Source organism: Rhinichthys klamathensis, unplaced genomic scaffold (genome assembly GCF_029890125.1).
Source record: "Rhinichthys klamathensis goyatoka isolate OS25496 unplaced genomic scaffold, OSU_Roscu_1.1 h1tg000411l_1, whole genome shotgun sequence".
Lineage (NCBI taxonomy): Eukaryota > Metazoa > Chordata > Actinopteri > Cypriniformes > Leuciscidae > Rhinichthys > Rhinichthys klamathensis.
Window position 1 is genome coordinate 76562 of NW_026606911.1, and position 20449 is coordinate 97010.

Sequence of the window (20449 nt, forward strand, 5' to 3'; positions counted from 1 at the left end):
TAACAAACCATACATCAATGGAAAGCTTATTTATTCAGCTTTCAGATCATGTATAAATCTCAATTAAAAAAAATGGACCCTTGTGACTGATTGTGTGGTCCAGGGTCACATATAAAAATCCTGCATGCATGTTGTTGTGTCGATGTGAAGTCTGACCGCTCTGTGTGTCCGTGGTTGTCCCGCAGGAGTGTGTGTTACACGCGTGTGTTTGTCTGCTCATCCCGTCACAGTCTCTGCCGCTGTTCTTGGGCGGAGGGTTTGAGCAGGACCTGTTCCTCACCATCAGTCCTCCACCACACGACACGCCACAGTCGGACCAGTGCGTCCAGTCGGACCAATGACCGTCCACTGGGACACAGAGAAACAGGGCTGCACAATTCATCCAAATATCGCAAATGTATATATCGCGATATGCATATCGCAACGACTTGCAATAACTACGGTCATGAACAAAAGACAGAGAGAATCACTTGCTGCTCTCGGCTGAATAACTTTCCTAGCTTTAATAAGAATCAGGATATATTTAATTCATACAGAGAAAACTAAGCAGTGTTTATTTTTACGTTTGATTATTCAGTTTCTGTTGTTAAATAACCCTAATGTAGGATAACCTGAACCCCTGCTTTACACTTCTTATGCGACAGTAAAACACTGCTGTTCACTTCCAGAAGTTGAAGGGATGTATTCTTGTCACAAGGAGAATGTGAAACACATATGTAGGTTATATAATTGTGAATATATTTGTAAAGATAATTTAAGGGGGTTAGGTTACACAGGGTTTGCTTAAAGCAACACAAATTATATACATAATGCATTATTGGGGGTGTGTGTGTACCTCGACAGGCCTGGAACCAGTATGTTATGTATTATATGTTATATATATGCATTATTGGGGGTGTGTGTGTACCTGTGCAGGCCTCGAACCAGTATGTTATGTATTATATGTTATATATATGCATTATTGGTGGTGTGTGTGCACCTGTGCAGGCCTCGAACCAGTATGTTATGTATTATATGTTATATATATGCATTATTGGGGGTGTGTGTGTACCTCGACAGGCCTGGAACCAGTATGTGACATATTATATGTTATATATGTGCATTATTGGGGGTGTGTGTGCACCTGTGCAGGCCTCGAACCAGTATGTGACATATTATATGTTATATATGTGCATTATTGGTGGTGTGTGTGTACCTGGACAGGCCTGGAACCAGTATGTGACATATTATATGTTATATATATGCATTATTGGTGGTGTGTGTGTACCTGGACAGGCCTGGAACCAGTATGTTATGTATTATATGTTATATATATGCATTATTGGGGGTGTGTGTGTACCTGGACAGGCCTGGAACCAGTATGTGACATATTATATGTTATATATATGCATTATTGGGGGTGTGTGTGTACCTGGACAGGCCTGGAACCAGTATGTTATGTATTATATGTTATATATATGCATTATTGGGGGTGTGTGTGTACCTGGACAGGCCTGGAACCAGTATGTGACATATTATATGTTATATATATGCATTATTGGTGGTGTGTGTGTACCTGGACAGGCCTGGAACCAGTATGTTATGTATTATATGTTATATATATGCATTATTGGGGGTGTGTGTGTCCCTCGACAGGCCTGGAACCAGTATGTGACATATTATATGTTATATATATGCATTATTGGGGGTGTGTGTGCACCTGGACAGGCCTGGAACCAGTATGTTATATATTATATGTTATATATATGCATTATTGGGGGTGTGTGTGTCCCTCGACAGGCCTGGAACCAGTATGTGACATATTATATGTTATATATATGCATTATTGGGGGTGTGTGTGTCCCTCGACAGGCCTGGAACCAGTATGTGACATATTATATGTTATATATATGCATTATTGGGGGTGTGTGTGTACCTGGACAGGCCTGGAACCAGTATGTGACATATTATATGTTATATATATGCATTATTGGGGGTGTGTGTGTACCTGTGCAGGCCTCGAACCAGTATGTTATGTATTATATGTTATATATATGCATTATTGGGGGTGTGTGTGTACCTCGACAGGCCTGGAACCAGTATGTGACATATTATATGTTATATATATGCATTATTGGGGGTGTGTGTGTCCCTCGACAGTCCTGGAACCAGTATGTGACATATTATATGTTATATATATGCATTATTGGGGGTGTGTGTGTACCTGGACAGGCCTGGAACCAGTATGTGACATATTATATGTTATATAATATATATGCATTATTGGTGGTGTGTGTGCACCTGGACAGGCCTGGAACCAGTATGTGATATATTATATGTTATATAATATATATGCATTATTGGTGGTGTGTGTGCACCTGGACAGGCCTGGAACCAGTATGTGATATATTATATGTTATATAATATATATGCATTATTGGGGGTGTGTGTGTACCTGGACAGGCCTGGAACCAGTATGTGATATATTATATGTTATATAATATATATGCATTATTGGTGGTGTGTGTGCACCTGGACAGGCCTGGAACCAGTATGTGATATATTATATGTTATATAATATATATGCATTATTGGTGGTGTGTGTGCACCTGGACAGGCCTGGAACCAGTATGTGATATATTATATGTTATATAATATATATGCATTATTGGGGGTGTGTGTGTACCTGGACAGGCCTGGAACCAGTATGTGATATATTATATGTTATATAATATATATGCATTATTGGTGGTGTGTGTGCACCTGGACAGGCCTGGAACCAGTATGTGATATATTATATGTTATATAATATATATGCATTATTGGTGGTGTGTGTGCACCTGGACAGGCCTGGAACCAGTATGTGACATATTATATGTTATATAATATATATGCATTATTGGTGGTGTGTGTGCACCTGGACAGGCCTGGAACCAGTATGTGATATATTATATGTTATATAATATATATGCATTATTGGTGGTGTGTGTGCACCTGGACAGGCCTGGAACCAGTATGTGACATATTATATGTTATATATATGCATTATTGGGGGTGTGTGTGTCCCCTCGACAGGCCTGGAACCAGTATGTGACATATTATATGTTATATAATATATATGCATTATTGGGGGTGTGTGTGCACCTGGACAGGCCTGGAACCAGTATGTGACATATTATATGTTATATATATATGCATTATTGGGGGTGTGTGTGCACCTGGACAGGCCTGGAACCAGTATGTGACATATTATATGTTATATATGTGCATTATTGGGGGTGTGTGTGTACCTGGACAGGCCTGGAACCAGTATGTGACATATTATATGTTATATATATGCATTATTGGTGGTGTGTGTGTACCTGGACAGGCCTGGAACCAGTATGTGACATATTATATGTTATATAAATATGCATTATTGGGGGTGTGTGTGTACCTGGACAGGCCTGGAACCAGTATGTGACATATTATATGTTATATAATATATATGCATTATTGGTGGTGTGTGTGCACCTGGACAGGCCTGGAACCAGTATGTGACATATTATATGTTATATATATGCATTATTGGTGGTGTGTGTGTACCTGGACAGGCCTGGAACCAGTATGTGACATATTATATGTTATATATATGCATTATTGGGGGTGTGTGTGTACCTGTGCAGGCCTCGAACCAGTATGTTATGTATTATATGTTATATATATGCATTATTGGTGGTGTGTGTGCACCTGGACAGGCCTGGAACCAGTATGTGACATATTATATGTTATATATATGCATTATTGGGGGTGTGTGTGTCCCTCGACAGGCCTGGAACCAGTATGTGACATATTATATGTTATATATATGCATTATTGGGGGTGTGTGTGTACCTGTGCAGGCCTCGAACCAGTATGTTATGTATTATATGTTATATATATGCATTATTGGGGGTGTGTGTGTACCTCGACAGGCCTGGAACCAGTATGTGACATATTATATGTTATATATATGCATTATTGGGGGTGTGTGTGTACCTGGACAGGCCTGGAACCAGTATGTGACATATTATATGTTATATAATATATATGCATTATTGGTGGTGTGTGTGCACCTGGACAGGCCTGGAACCAGTATGTGATATATTATATGTTATATATATGCATTATTGGTGGTGTGTGTGTACCTGGGCAGGCCTGGAACCAGTATGTGACATATTATATGTTATATAATATATATGCATTATTGGTAGTGTGTGTGCACCTGGACAGGCCTGGAACCAGTATGTGACATATTATATGTTATATATATATGCATTATTGGGGGTGTGTGTGCACCTGGACAGGCCTGGAACCAGTATGTGATATATTACATGTTATATACACTCACCGGCCACTTTATTAGGTACCCCATGCTAGTAACGGGTTGGACCCCCTTTTGCCTTCAGAACTGCCTCAATTCTTCGTGGCATAGATTCAACAAGGTGCTGGAAGCATTCCTCAGGGACTTTGGTCCATATTGACATGATGGCATCACACAGTTGCCGCAGATTTGTCGGCAGCACATCCATGATGCGAATCTCCCGTTCCACCACATCCCAAAGATGCTCTATTGGGTTGAGATCTGGTGACTGTGGAGGCCATTTTAGTACAGTGAACTCATTGTCATGTTCAAGAAACCAATTTGAAATGATTAGAGCTTTGTGACATGGTGGAAGTAGCCATCAGAGGATGGGTACATGGTGGCCATAAAGGGATGGACATGGTCAGAAACAATGCTCAGGTAGGCCGTGGCATTTAAACTATGCCCAATTGGCACTAAGGGGCCTAAAGTGTGCCAGGAAAACATCCCCCACACCATTACACCACCACCACCAGCCTGCACAGTGGTAACAAGGCATGATGGATCCATGTTCTCATTCTGTTTACGCCAAATTCTGACTCTAACATCTGAATGTCTCAACAGAAATCGAGACTCATCAGACCAGGCAACATTTTTCCAGTCTTCAACTGTTCAATTTTGGTGAGCTCTTGCCAATTGTAGCCTCTTTTTCCTATTTGTAGTGGAGATGAGTGGTACCCGGTGGAGTCTTCTGCTGTTGTAGCCCATCCGCCTCAAGGTTGTGCGTGTTGTGGCTTCACAAATGCTTTGCTGCATACCTCGGTTGTAACGAGTGGTTATTTCAGTCACTGTTGCCCTTCTATCAGCTCGAACCAGTCTGGCCGTTCTCCTCTGACCTCTGGCATCAACAAGGCATTTCCGCCCACAGAACTGCCGCTCACTGGATGTTTTTTCTTTTTCGGACCATTCTCTGTAAACCCTAGAGATGGTTGTGCGTGAAAATCCCAGTAGATTAGCAGTTTCTGAAATACTCAGACCAGCCCTTCTGGCACCAACAATCATGCCACGTTCAAAGTCACTCAAATCAACTTTCTTCCCCATACTGATGCTCGGTTTGAACTGCAGGAGATTGTCTTGACCATGTCTACATGCCTAAATGCACTGAGTTGCCGCCATGTGATTGGCTGCTTAGAAATTAAGTGTTAACGAGCAGTTGGACAGGTGTACCTAATAAAGTGGCCGGTGAGTGTATATGCATTATTGGTGGTGTGTGTGTACCTGGGCAGGCCTGGAACCAGTATGTGACATATTATATGTTATATATATGCATTATTGGTGGTGTGTGTGTACCTGGGCAGGCCTGGAACCAGTATGTTATGTATTATATGTTATATAATATATATGCATTATTGGTGGTGTGTGTGCACCTGGACAGGCCTGTAACCAGTATGTGTTATATTATATGTTATATAAATATGCATTATTGGGGGTGTGTGTGTACCTGGACAGGCCTGGAACCAGTATGTGACATATTATATGTTATATAATATATATGCATTATTGGTGGTGTGTGTGCACCTGGACAGGCCTGGAACCAGTATGTGACATATTATATGTTATATATATGCATTATTGGTGGTGTGTGTGTACCTGGACAGGCCTGGAACCAGTATGTGACATATTATATGATATATATATATGCATTATTGGGGGTGTGTGCACCTGGACAGGCCTGGAACCAGTATGTGACATATTATATGTTATATATATATGCATTATTGGTGGTGTGTGTGTACCTGGACAGGCGTGTATGAAACAGGGCCGGCTGTCGAACTGAGCTCCACCACAGGATCCACCGGGTCGAGCGTCTCTCATGATGTTCCTCTGCCGGAAGAGTGAACCCAGTCCACATGATACACTACACTGACTCCAGGACGTCCAGGGAGACAGAACACAGTCGACTGGAGAACACACACACACACACACACACACACACACACCTCAATCCCACAATCCACCTGACCTGAATCTGACCTGAGATGTGTGTGTGGACTCACAGCAGTCGTTCTCATCCGAGCCGTCGGCACAGTCCCGGTGGAGGTCGCATCTCTGATCTGAACTCACACACTCGCCGCTCCAGCAGCGGAACTGCTTGGAGGAGCAGCGATCGGGCACCAGGGGGCGCTGTGTGACCGGGCCTGAGGACACAGGGTGCACATCCAGACTCACTTCATCACAAGCTCAGTGAATCAGTGCATTTTATGTTAGGAGTCAACGCGTTCAAACCAGAGACTAAAAGCAAATGACTTACAAATGAAATAGACAACAATGAAAAACAAATAAAATAAAATAATGAATAACAATGAAAAATAAAATAAAGTAAAAATAAAATAAAATAAAAATAAATAAAAATAACAATGAATAATAATAATAATAAAAAAATAATAATAAAAATAAATAAAATAAAATAAAATGGCAAACACAGCACAGGGTGAAAAATCTGACAAAATATCATTAAAAAAATACAAAAATGTTACAGACAAAGAGTCTGTAGTCATAATTAATACATTGTTTACATTAAGTGTTTGTATGAGAATAACAAACTAAACTAACTTACATAATCAGAATTCAAAAATATTTTAGTATTCATTAACTACTTTTTGTTATGTGTTTAGTCATTTTATTACCCATATTAACATTTAAATATAAATCCTAAAATAAAATTAATTGTAAATAACAAATATAAATGTATTAAATAATTCAATTTAGCTTCAATATATATTTTCAATATTCAATATATAATCTTTTGTTTTAGACATTTTAGTACTTTAATTAAATGTATTTTATTTCAGTTTATTAGGCAACGTTTCTAAATTTCAATTGAGTTTTTCCCCCCATATATTTTATTTGATTTCAGCTTAATTTCAATTTCTGAAAACAAGTTTTAATAGTTTTAGGTTTATTATTACCCATAAGAACTCTGCTTCAAGATCTAGTATTTTAAAGTGGTAACTGGTTTAAATGAGTATTAGCTTGTAGCTTGACATGCCGTTTCTGTATATCTTCCTCAACACTGACGGCATGTAATTAATAAACATGCGTATGTGTAACCCCTCCACCCGGGTCCTACTCGCCCCGCTCTGTGCGGGCCTCGAACCCGGGTCTCCGGCGTGAGAGTCAGGCGCTCTAACAAGGAGGCTAAAGACGGCAGCCTCTAGCATCTGTCGCCAGAGCGCCTATTGAGATCAGAGGAGTGAGGTTTACTCGCACAGCAACTACTAGCTGGCCTCCGTTACATATGCTTTATTTTTACCACAGCGATGTTCGTCTGAGCCGTCGGGACAGTCCTCGTGTCCGTCACACACCAGCACAGCCTCAACACAACCAAACGTCCTGCAGGAAAACTGTCCTTCCACGCACAGGACTCTGGGTAAACCATCATCATACGCTGTGGACGTTTCCCAGAACCCTTGAGAAACGGGAAAAAACAGTTTGAAAAGCATTTAGCATTTACATTTGCAATTCTACAGCACCTGACATGTGTAAGAAAGAATGATGTGGACGTCGAAGATCTCAAAAATGAAGCTTATAGACCTTATTCAGAGCAGCGCCATGCCAGGTGTGAGAGAGGCTGTGAGGGATAGACTGGCATCCGCTGTATAAAGCTCCTAGATTACTTACAATTTTACACAGCTTATATTGTCGGGAGTTTTTTTGTCAACTGAAATTTCTTGGAAATATATTTTTCCTGAGCAGAACAATCCAAAAATACATTAAAACAGTGCAGCCCATTGAAGAGATGCTTTCATTAGAAATCACAGATGGCGCTGCTGTGAATAAGGTCTATTACAGTCTATGATTACAGCGTTGCAGTGGCAAGGTCAGAGGTTGCGTTCACCGAAAATTTTTCATCATTGACGGAATTTTTTTAGCAGTGGCGGAAAAATCTGAAAGCCGTCCGACAATTTAACAGATTACACGGAGAGTGATGTAGTGTAACTTGTAACAACTCTTGGTGGCGAGTGCGCTCTTGCTGACTATCAGGGGCATCAAATGTCTTTTCTGAGTTACATGACATTGTTTAAACTGTTTTATTGATGTCTTTCTGCGGTTGAAACACTAATCGAGTAATTACATGAGAGACATGATCTGGATTTCGATAAGTTCAACATATTTTTTTTATGTTCATTCATGTTTATTTCGCTCTGTAACGTAGTAAATCGCGTTCACTCGGATTAAATATTTTAGAGCGCCAAAACGGTATTTATAGTTTGAATTATGTGATAAAATGGACATAATTTGAAAGCTGCATATCAAAAGTAACAAAGCTTATTGCGATTTTGTGAACAAATATCATGATGAAAACTGAAGTGACACACAGTCTCTGCTCAACTTTCTCTTCATAATAAATAAATGCATAATCTAGCCTATATGCTTGTCCTGTACGTTTGTGAATAAAAATTAAAATGTGAACAAAAACAGAGCCTATTAAGTGGCTTATTATGATCATTAAGATGTAATAATTAAAATGACGGGTAGTAATAGATTATGACGGAATTTTTACGACCCTATTTATATTTAAATATCGACCCTACGATATTCTGGAGTGGAATCTGGGTCGAGGCAGACTACAATGTTTTCCACGTGTGAGACTCAGAAATGCGCACCTGTCCTGGGTGTGCTGAGCATATGAAGGCCCGGGTGTCCCGTGGGGCTGACACCAGGTGGCGCTGTTGTGATGTGTGTGTGAGGAGCCACTCCCGGGCTCCCGTCCTGTGGACTCCTGGTGTGAAGTCCTGGAGGTCCAGATGTGTAGTTATAGTGACCAGGACGTCCCGTTGGCCCCGTGTGGTTCTGTAATCCCGGCCCACCAGGTGACGCTGTGCTCACTTCACTACTGGGTGTGACCAACTCATCTGACAAGAACGAATATATATGTCGATATGATATACATTATATAATGCTTAAAGTAATGAATGAAGTCTACTTTATAGGGCCGTAAATATTTTGGGGGTTTTCATAATTATAAAGCACATTTCTCATTACTGGAATGTGAAAACATATTATTTAAAATGAACTAATTTTAATACATGCATTCATTTATAAATTGTATTGCATGTATATATCATAGTATTATTCATTAAAACATATATATTTAAAATAATTATATTGTGAAGTATTATTTATGACAATTAAGCACATTTCTCATTACTGTAGTGTAGGTAAAAAAATATTATTCAAAATTCATTTTAATAAATGCATTCACTTATAAATTATATTGCATGCATAGATCAAAGTGTTATTAATGTTAGCTATTTACTCAATTAAAAATATATTTTAAATAATTATATTATTTAACAAATATATTAAAATGTATTAATAATAACAATATTAAATTAATTAATTAAATTAATAAAAACTATATTGTCATATATATATATATATATATATATATATATATATGTGTGTGTGTGTGTGTGTAAAAAATTGTGTAAATTTTTTTTTTTTTTAAACCTATAATATGACATCATGGTTTGGTATTTAAATGTGTTTAATTGTCATGAAAATAATGTCACAATGTAAAAAAAGCAATTTCTATCTAAAAAAAAAAATTATCCAAAAAAATCCATTTTCTTTTTTTCTTGTTTATACTGTGGTGTGAAACATGACCTGTACTCGTGATTCCCCCCGGTCTCTAACTCGTGATACCCCCAGGTCTCTAACTCGTGATACCCCCAGGTCTCTAACTCGTGATACCCCCAGGTCTCTAACTCGTGATTCCTCCAGGTCTCTAACTCGTGATACCCCCAGGTCTCTAACTCGTGATACCCCCAGGTCTCTAACTCGTGATACCCCCAGGTCTCTAACTCGTGATTCCGCCAGGTCTCTAACTCGTGATACCCCCAGGTCTCTAACTCGTGATACCCCCAGGTCTCTAACTCGTGATACCCCAGGTCTCTAACTCGTGATACCCCCAGGTCTCTAACTCGTGATACCCCCAGGTCTCTAACTCGTGATACCCCAGGTCTCTAACTCCTGATACCCCCAGGTCTCTAACTCGTGATACCCCCAGGTCTCTAACTCGTGATACCCCAGGTCTCTAACTCGTGATACCCCCAGGTCTCTAACTCGTGATTCCCCCAGGTCTCTAACTCGTGATACCCCCAGGTCTCTAACTAGTGATATCCCCAGGTCTCTAACTCGTGATACCCCCAGGTCTCTAACTCGTGATACCCCCAGGTCTCTAACTCGTGATTCCGCCAGGTCTCTGACTCCTGATACCCCCAGGTCTCTGACTCGTGATTCCCCCAGGTCTCTAACTCGTGATACCCCCAGGTCTCTAACTTGTGATACCCCAGGTCTCTAACTCGTGATACCCCCAGGTCTCTAACTCGTGATACCCCCAGGTCTCTAACTAGTGATATCCCCAGGTCTCTAACTCGTGATACCCCCAGGTCTCTAACTCGTGATACCCCCAGGTCTCTAACTCGTGATACCCCCAGGTCTCTAACTCGTGATACCCCCAGGTCTCTAACTCGTGATTCCCCCAGGTCTCTAACTCGTGATACCCCCAGGTCTCTAACTCGTGATACCCCCAGGTCTCTAACTCGTGATTCCGCCAGGTCTCTGACTCCTGATACCCCCAGGTCTCTGACTCGTGATTCCCCCAGGTCTCTAACTCGTGATACCCCCAGGTCTCTAACTTGTGATACCCCAGGTCTCTAACTCGTGATACCCCCAGGTCTCTAACTCGTGATACCCCCAGGTCTCTAACTAGTGATATCCCCAGGTCTCTAACTTGTGATACCCCCAGGTCTCTAACTCGTGATACCCCCAGGTCTCTAACTCGTGATACCCCCAGGTCTCTAACTCGTGATACCCCCAGGTCTCTAACTCGTGATTCCCCCAGGTCTCTAACTCGTGATACCCCCAGGTCTCTAACTCGTGATTCCTCCAGGTCTCTAACTCGTGATTCCTCCAGGTCTCTAACTCGTGATTCCCCAAGGTCTCTAACTCGTGATACCCCAGGTCTCTAACTCGTGATACCCCCAGGTCTCTAACTCGTGATACCCCCAGGTCTCTAACTCGTGATTCCCCCAGGTCTCTAACTCGTGATACCCCCAGGTCTCTAACTCGTGATTCCTCCAGGTCTCTAACTAGTGATACCCCCAGGTCTCTAACTCGTGATTCCCCCAGGTCTCTAACTAGTGATACCCCCAGGTCTCTAACTCGTGATACCCCCAGGTCTCTAACTCGTGATTCCCCCAGGTCTCTAACTCGTGATTCCCCCAGGTCTCTGACTCGTGATTCCCCCAGGTCTCTGACTCGTGATACCCCCAGGTCTCTGACTCGTGATTCCTCCAGGTCTCTAACTCGTGATTCCCCAAGGTCTCTAACTCGTGATACCCCCAGGTCTCTAACTCGTGATACCCCCAGGTCTCTAACTCGTGATACCCCCAGGTCTCTAACTCGTGATTCCGCCAGGTCTCTAACTCGTGATTCCGCCAGGTCTCTAACTCGTGATTCCCCCAGGTCTCTAACTCCTGATATATTCCCCCAGTTCTCTAACTCGTGATACCCCCAGGTCTCTAACTCGTGATTCCGCCAGGTCTCTAACTCGTGATACCCCCAGGTCTCTAACTCGTGATTCCGCCAGGTCTCTAATTCGTGATTCCCCCAGGTCTCTAACTCGTGATACCCCCAGGTCTCTAACTCGTGATACCCCCAGGTCTCTAACTCGTAATACCCCCAGGTCTCTAACTCGTGATTCCGCCAGGTCTCTAACTCGTGATACCCCCAGGTCTCTAACTCGTGATTCCCCCAGGTCTCTAACTCGTGATACCCCCAGGTCTCTAACTCGTGATTCCCCCAGGTCTCTAACTCGTGATTCCCCCAGGTCTCTAACTCGTGATACCCCCAGGTCTCTAACTCGTGATACCCCCAGGTCTCTAACTCGTGATACCCCCAGGTCTCTAACTCGTGATACCCCCAGGTCTCTAACTCGTGCTACCGCCAGGTCTCTAACTCGTGATTCCGCCAGGTCTCTAACTCGTGATACCCCCAGGTCTCTAACTCGTGATACCCCCAGGTCTCTAACTCGTGATTCCCCCAGGTCTCTAACTCGTGATACCCCCAGGTCTCTAACTCGTGATTCCCCCAGGTCTCTAACTCGTGATTCCCCCAGGTCTCTAACTCGTGATACCCCCAGGTCTCTAACTCGTGCTACCCCCAGGTCTCTAACTCGTGATTCCGCCAGGTCTCTAACTCGTGATACCCCCAGGTCTCTAACTCGTGATACCCCCAGGTCTCTAACTCGTGATTCCCCCAGGTCTCTAACTCGTGATACCCCCAGGTCTCTAACTCGTGATACCCCCAGGTCTCTAACTCGTGATTCCCCAAGGTCTCTAACTCGTGATACCCCAAGGTCTCTAACTCGTGATACCCCCAGGTCTCTAACTCGTGATTCCCCCAGGTCTCTAACTCGTGATACCCCCAGGTCTCTAACTCGTGATACCCCCAGGTCTCTAACTCGTGATTCCCCCAGGTCTCTAACTCGTGATTCCTCCAGGTCTCTAACTCGTGATACCCCCAGGTCTCTAACTCGTGATTCCGCCAGGTCTCTAACTCGTGATTCCCCCAGGTCTCTAACTCGTGATACCCCCAGGTCTCTAACTCGTGATACCCCCAGGTCTCTAACTCGTGATTCCCCCAGGTCTCTAACTCGTGATTCGCCCAGGTCTCTAACTCGTGATACCCCTCCAGGCCTACCTCCTCTGCAGCCCAGCACCTCCACACGCAGGTAGAAAGTCGGACGAAATTCTACAGGAATGATCCGGAGGAAGCGAGCTCTGATCAGTCTGTCCAACCAGCGAGTGACCGGCGTCCGGCCGACCATCCTCACCTCGAATATCTGACACACACACACACATCACTGTTAACACCATCCTCACCTCGAATATCTGACACACACACACACACACACACACATCACTGTTAACACCATCCTCACCTCGAATATCTGACACACACACACACACACACACATCACTGTTAACACCATCCTCACCTCGAATATCTGACACACACACACACACACACACATCACTGTTAACACCATCCTCACCTCGAATATCTGACACACACACACACACACACATCACTGTTAACACCATCCTCACCTCGAATATCTGACACACACACACACACACACACACACACACACACACACACACACACACACACACACACACACACACACACACATCACTGTTAACACCATCCTCACCTTGAATATCTGACACACACACACACACATCACTGTTAACACCATCCTCACCTCGAATTTCTGACACACACACACACACACACACACACACACACACACACACACACACACACACACACACACACACACACACACACACACACACACACACACACACACACACACACACACACACACACACACATCACTGTTAACACCATCCTCACCTCGAATATCTGACACACACACACACACACATCACTGTTAACACCATCCTCACCTTGAATATCTGACACACACACACACACACACACACATCACTGTTAACACCATCCTCACCTCGAATTTCTGACACACACACACACACACACACACACACACACACACACACACACACACACACACACACACACACACACACACCACACACACACACACACACACACACACACACACACACACACACACACACACACACACACACACACACACATCACTGTTAACACCATCCTCACCTCGAATATCTGACACACACACACACACACACACACACACACACACACACATCACTGTTAACACCATCCTCACCTCGAATTTCTGACACACACACACATACACACACACACACACACACACACATCACTGTTAACACCATCCTCACCTCGAATATCGGACACACCTTTTCACAATATTCTAATTTTGACTTTGGGGTTTTCATAAGCTGTAAGCCATAATCATCAACATTATAACAAATAAATCCTTAAAATATCTCACTTTGCATGTAATGAGTCTATATAATATATTAGTTTCACTTTTTAAGTTGAATTACTGAAATAAATGAACTTTTGCAGGATGTTCTAACGTTTCGAGTCTCGCCTGTCCTCCTCAGCACATGTTTCGGCCGTGATTACCTTCGGAGGAGAGCCTCTGTCTCCAGTCTCAGTGACGTCGGTGAAGTCGGTGTGGACGAGAGCGAAAGCGAGCCTGTATTTGGTGAAGTAACCCCACATGCGCTCGCTGCCCTGCGTCACCACACCGGAGATCCACGTGGGCTCCAGGAAATCCACCTGGAAATACGGATGAGGATCTCCAGGCAGAGGACTCCATCCCGGCTCCATCACCATCCTGAGGGAGACGAGAGCCAGGGATTCATCAGCGTGAGGATACATGGACCATCAATGGATATAAAGACCTCCAGTGTTGTGTGGAACTCATTACAAGTAACTTGAGTTACGTAGTCAGATTACTTTTTCAAGTAACTAGTAAAGTAACGCATTACTTTTAAAACTTACAACAAAATATCTGAATTACTTTTTCAAATAAGTAACGCAAGTTACTTTGTTTGTATTTATTGACTGACTGACAGCTCTCCTGTCCTCATGTTGAGACGCATCGAAGTGCAGAGGCGTGTGTGTGTGTGTGAACATGATGGATATTGTAGTTCTAGACTAAATGTGAGCATTTACTCATCTCACCTGGACAAAAAAAAAGATTCAATATTCCTCAAAATGAATAAAATCAGTGAAATACAGAATCAGAATACTATGCAAAACTCCAGTAAATAAAACATACATTTTTATGCATCTAATCTCACTTTATTGACCAATGTACTTGCTTCTGCCCTTCGATGATTCAGTTAAACAATAAGCAAAAATGACTATAGATTTTTTGTGTTTTTATTGGTAAATTAAGTGTGTAAGTGTCCTATTCTTGCGTTATCCAGAAGAGCAGCAGCTGAAGGTTTGCTTGAGCCTCTACTGTACACGTGTGAATCAGCCTGAGGATTATTATTTCACCTTTGGTGTGAAAAGGTCTTTATATTTGCACAAAAATATAACTTATTTTAGTATTAAAAAAAAAAAACTACCCCGGGTGAAAAAAAGTTACGCGAAAGTAACGTTACGCATTACTTTTCTAAAAAAGTAACTAAGTAATGCAATTAGTTACTTTTTAAGGGAGTAACGCAATATTGTAAAGCATTACTTTTCAAAGTAGCTTTCCCCAACACTGAAGACCTGGTTGATTTTTTCATTTTTCTTTGTACGAATGCATGATCATCTCATCCTGCACATATTCAGACAAATTCTTAATTGATTTAAAATGCTCACACATTGGGCACGATGTTGAGACGGCCCGCGTCAGCAGGATTATTCTCTCTGTACGAGGACGAGGTCAGCTGACCATAATGGACACGCCCATCCTCCAATCCCAGAGCAGAAGAGCAGTCACCTGATGGGCGATGATGTCATCATATTTTGATCACAGAAAATCAAGCCTATTTTAGGACCATTAACATGTTTTTGTATTCATGACTCTTCTGAGTTCCTACCTCTCGGACGAGGTCTTGCTTCCTTGGAGACGCGGAGAGACAGAAACAATTAAACACTTTAACAAACACACACACACACACACACACACACACACACACACACACACACACACACACACACACACACACACACACACACACACACACACACACACACACACAAACACACACACACAATGCAGTAATAGAGAACGACTTCTTTAAAAGAGATCACAGTTACAGTACGTCTATAGTGCCGGTTAAACTCAATCAATGCTATTTGTACCACAGTAAATATATAAAAATATTAATTCATTATTATCTTAATTATTAATAAAAAAGGGGCACATTTAATGACCTAAGATATGCTGTATTGCGGCATTCTTAAATATAAAATAAATTTAAATAATAATTAATTTTGAATAATTAAGGTAAGAATATAATATAATGCTTAACAAATATAAAAATATAATGTATTAATATAAAGCTAAAAAAGTTAGGTACATATATATATATATACCTATTTTTTAACTTTATATTAATATTTTAAATTGGTAAGAATATACTGTAATGCTTAAAAAATATAAAAATATAATATATTAATATAAAGCTAAAAAAGTTAGGTACATATATATATATATATATATATATATATATATATATATATATATACCTATTTTTAACTTTATATTAATATTTTAAATTGTTACGCTTTATATTATTATATTGTATTTTTACCTTAGTTATTCATAATTAATTATTTTTATATTTATTTTATATTCAAGAATGTCAAAAAATAGGTACATATATATATATATATATATATATATATATATATATATATATATATATGAAGACTTCAGATGCAAAAGCCTCTAAGTCCATCTAACGTTTTTCTTTAAAATTAGCATTTTTATCAGGCTCCTATGTATAGGTTTCTACCCAAGTTCCGGCATTTCTGAATGGGCTTATCTGGGATTTAGTGAGTTTGAAGTGAAAGTATTTGATGAACGTATACTATGTGCGGAGAGGCTTTTGCATCAGAGGTCTTCATATATATATATTTTTATATTTTTTAAGGGTTGGGCATGTCACTGTCAGATTTGTCTTCAGGTGTGATTCGAGAGTTGATGAATTACGCAAGTCTCACAGTGGTGGTCATAACTCTGGCGGTGGTCTTGCTGGGCGGGGGGGCAGTGGAGGGTGTGTGTGTGGTATTAGTGTGTGTACAGTCTCTCTCATCCGCCCCATCAGGACAGTGAGGAACTCCATCACAGCGGCGCTCCGCCTCCACACACCCCCCTGGAGGAGGGCAGGAGAACTGACCCGACGCGCAGCCCGGTCCTGCACACAACACACACACACACACACACACACACACACACACACACACAAGTCCAAAGTGTAAGGCAAGAAAAAATGCACGGAGAAAATAAAGCATTTTTTAGGATTTTAAGAGTTTTGCATTCTGATATTATTTACATTTTCTCTTCAAATTCTATTTATAATAATAATGCATCTTGATCTTTTGCTTTTAAGTTGTTTGCAATTCTCATTATCCTTTATGGTGATTTTCATTAAAATATCATTACTGTCATGCAGTCACTTTTTAATTATTTAAATTAGAATAATTGAATGGCTGTGCAACTAATGATATGACGATATACAGATATTGTACAATTAAAAATATATCATAGGTTTTTCACATAATAATTATGTTAAATTTTTTCCATATTTCACTAACAGTAATAGAGAATTATATATATTTTTTCCAATATGCTAATGACAACTGACGCAAAATATTTTTAGTTTCTTTCTTTTGGTTTTATATCATAACATTAAATGCAAGATCCATACACTAAATAAAGGAAAGAAATGTTTGTTCTGAATATATTCTCACCTGTCTTGGTAATTATACTATTATAGTATTTATTAATATTTTGAATTCATTTTCATTTTGTCTTAGTCTTAGTCATTTTGTTTTAATTTTATATTTTATTTCATTTCAGTTTATCAAAGATGTAGGAAAACTAAGATGTGGCAAACAAAACACTTTTATAAAAAATTAAATTAAAAAAAGACATGAATTATTAGCCATTTTGACTTTTTTTTTTTTTTTTTTTACACGTTTTGCTTTTAAATTTATATTTAGATATTATGAAATCCCTATTATAAAATATCAAATCATCAAGTTTTTCTTTTCAGAGTTTGACACTTTTTGTATTGAAGTATGAAATAGGAAAATTCAAGAAGTCTCATTTAAATTGTGACTGAATTACACCGAACGCAAGTAAAGAGCGATCGTTTTATAATCACTGAAGCTGTCGGTCAGTTCAGAATGATACTATAGAAGAACAATGGAACAATTAATATCCTTAAAATATTAAAATTTGTCCCTATGAAAATGAGGTTGTTAAAAGTTCATTTTATCTGCGTCTCAAGTTCAGTGATTTACTGTCAAATGTGCATTTCCAAGAAATAATGATGTAATATTATTAATACCTGCTCTTATTAATGCAAAACAATAGTAATTTTATGATTAAATCGAATTTCAAAATCAAGGATACCGTCAGCGCATCCCATGAGCTCGACTCGCAGATAGATCCCGTTCTGAAAGTCATGAGGAAGAATCCTCACGAACCGAGCCGACACCATCCGGTCCAGACGGGCCAGAGCTACGCCGCGGTCATCGCTGTTGCCCTGAAACACCTGGAAGAAACTAAACATTATAATCTTAACTGATCCAATATTACACAAATGTCCAGTGGAGACACCACTTTTAATTTTGATGATTATGGCTCACAGCTTATGAAAACCCCAAAGTCAAAATTAGAATATTGTGAAAAGGTTTTCATAAGCTGTAAGCCATAATCTCCAAAATTATAACAAATAAAGGCTTGAAATATCTTACTGTGCATGTAATGAGTCTATATAATATATTAGTTTCACCTTTTAAGTTGAATTACTGAAATAAATGAACTTTTGCACGATATTCTAATTTTTTGAGTTTCACCTGTAATAACACAAACGTATAGTGAATGGAGAGTTATCCAGGGATCTTTAGCAGTTCGGAAAGAATCGGTACAGTGTATCTCTCTTTTATATATCTGATAATACTAAAGCCTTTTCGGAGATATGAGGGATGCAATCCTACTCTATAGCTACTCAATGTTAACGTGAGATTGCCAGAAACTGTGTGTGTGTGTGTGTGTGTGTGTGTGTAATGTACTCTTTAAAGGGGTCATATAATGGTACATGCACTTTTACAAGTTGATTGTACTGAAATGTGTGTTGGCAGTGCCTGTACACAAACATCATATAATGATAAAAATCCATCCAGTGGTTTTGTTTTAATCTCCTTATATGTTTTCCCCTGCCTCAAATCGAGCCATTCGTTTTTGTGACGTCAATAAAACGGAAGCCCCTCCCACGATTGTTGATTGACGGGAGCGTTTCAACACAGACCCGCCCTCGCACATGAGGTAGCTGTCAATCATAGTCTGCGCGGCGCGGACCGGACCGGCGCGGTCATTGTTGATATGCTGGAGCACTGTCTATGAGCAGAATGGCGTCTAAGCGATTTCGGTGTTCTGTTCTTGGGTGTAATAACGAACACAGTCATTTTAATGTTCCTGAATCCGAACCGCTGAAGACGCAGTGGCTGAGTTTTGTTTTCGAAGGGAATATTCCACACGAGCAACGTCAATGCTCTCATGTTTGCGCGAATCATTTCTCACCAGACTGCTTTATAAACGAGGGTCAGTGTAAAGCTGGATTTGCTAAGAAACTTTGCTAAAAAGGATCGGTACCAGATATTCGTGTTCCTGCTGAACCTCCAGAAGAACGGAAGTGAGTGAAACGTTTTATTAAACTTTATATTAATATATTAATCTTTGCAAATCGCTAGCTGCACGCTTCACAATGAATGCGTCTAAGGTTTACACTCAGTCAGGGTACATTACGGCATGTTTTCTATGTATGACGTTCTCAATATAATTCATAATTCCACGTTTATACTGAACAACGCGTTATGGTTATTGTGTTATTGTGTTACAAACGGTGTATGCACAGAACAGAGGGGCGGAGTCAGCAAAACTCATTATCATTTAAAGGCATATGCACTGAAACGGCGTGCTGAAAACAGAGCTGTTTTTGACCAGGTAAAATATGTGTTTTCTTACAATACTAATGAAAATTTTAATTAAAGTATATTACAAACTTTTAATTTAGACCCTAAAGAATCATATTAGCTTGTACAAAAATGGCATTATATGACCCCTTTAAGGTTTGACAGATGTCAGGTTTATGTGTGCGTCACCTTTGCTTTGGGTCTGGCGTCTGTGATCATCTCTTTATACGTGGACCACTGCCGGCCGTCGCTGCTGAACTGCAGATAAAAGCTGGACACAAACGTGTCGAACACGCCGCCACCCTGAGTCAGCAAGCCTACACAAACACACAATCAACAGTGTCACATTACAACTTTACTATACTTTACTAGTGGTGCTGGAAAAGCTTCTTCTTCCATATAGGTACCAGCCATATTTCATTAAAGTGTCAAAGCAACCACTGCCGT

The 20449-nt window shown here is 40.6% G+C and overlaps 1 protein-coding gene across 1 annotated transcript in view; it reads right to left on the reverse strand.

The window, feature by feature from the left end:
• The window catches only part of sspo (SCO-spondin), a 163365-nt gene that overhangs the window by 74520 nt on the left and 68396 nt on the right, over nucleotides 1-20449 (reverse strand). Inside the window, exons 41-52 of the mRNA XM_056234974.1 lie at nucleotides 20192-20319; nucleotides 18441-18582; nucleotides 17013-17217; nucleotides 15895-15916; nucleotides 15674-15810; nucleotides 14477-14690; nucleotides 13070-13211; nucleotides 8968-9216; nucleotides 7614-7769; nucleotides 6358-6498; nucleotides 6097-6261; nucleotides 157-348 (exon numbers count right to left, since the gene is read on the reverse strand). Coding sequence (XP_056090949.1) covers nucleotides 157-348; nucleotides 6097-6261; nucleotides 6358-6498; nucleotides 7614-7769; nucleotides 8968-9216; nucleotides 13070-13211; nucleotides 14477-14690; nucleotides 15674-15810; nucleotides 15895-15916; nucleotides 17013-17217; nucleotides 18441-18582; nucleotides 20192-20319 — 1893 coding nt within the window. The remainder of the gene's footprint in view (nucleotides 1-156; nucleotides 349-6096; nucleotides 6262-6357; nucleotides 6499-7613; nucleotides 7770-8967; nucleotides 9217-13069; nucleotides 13212-14476; nucleotides 14691-15673; nucleotides 15811-15894; nucleotides 15917-17012; nucleotides 17218-18440; nucleotides 18583-20191; nucleotides 20320-20449) is intronic.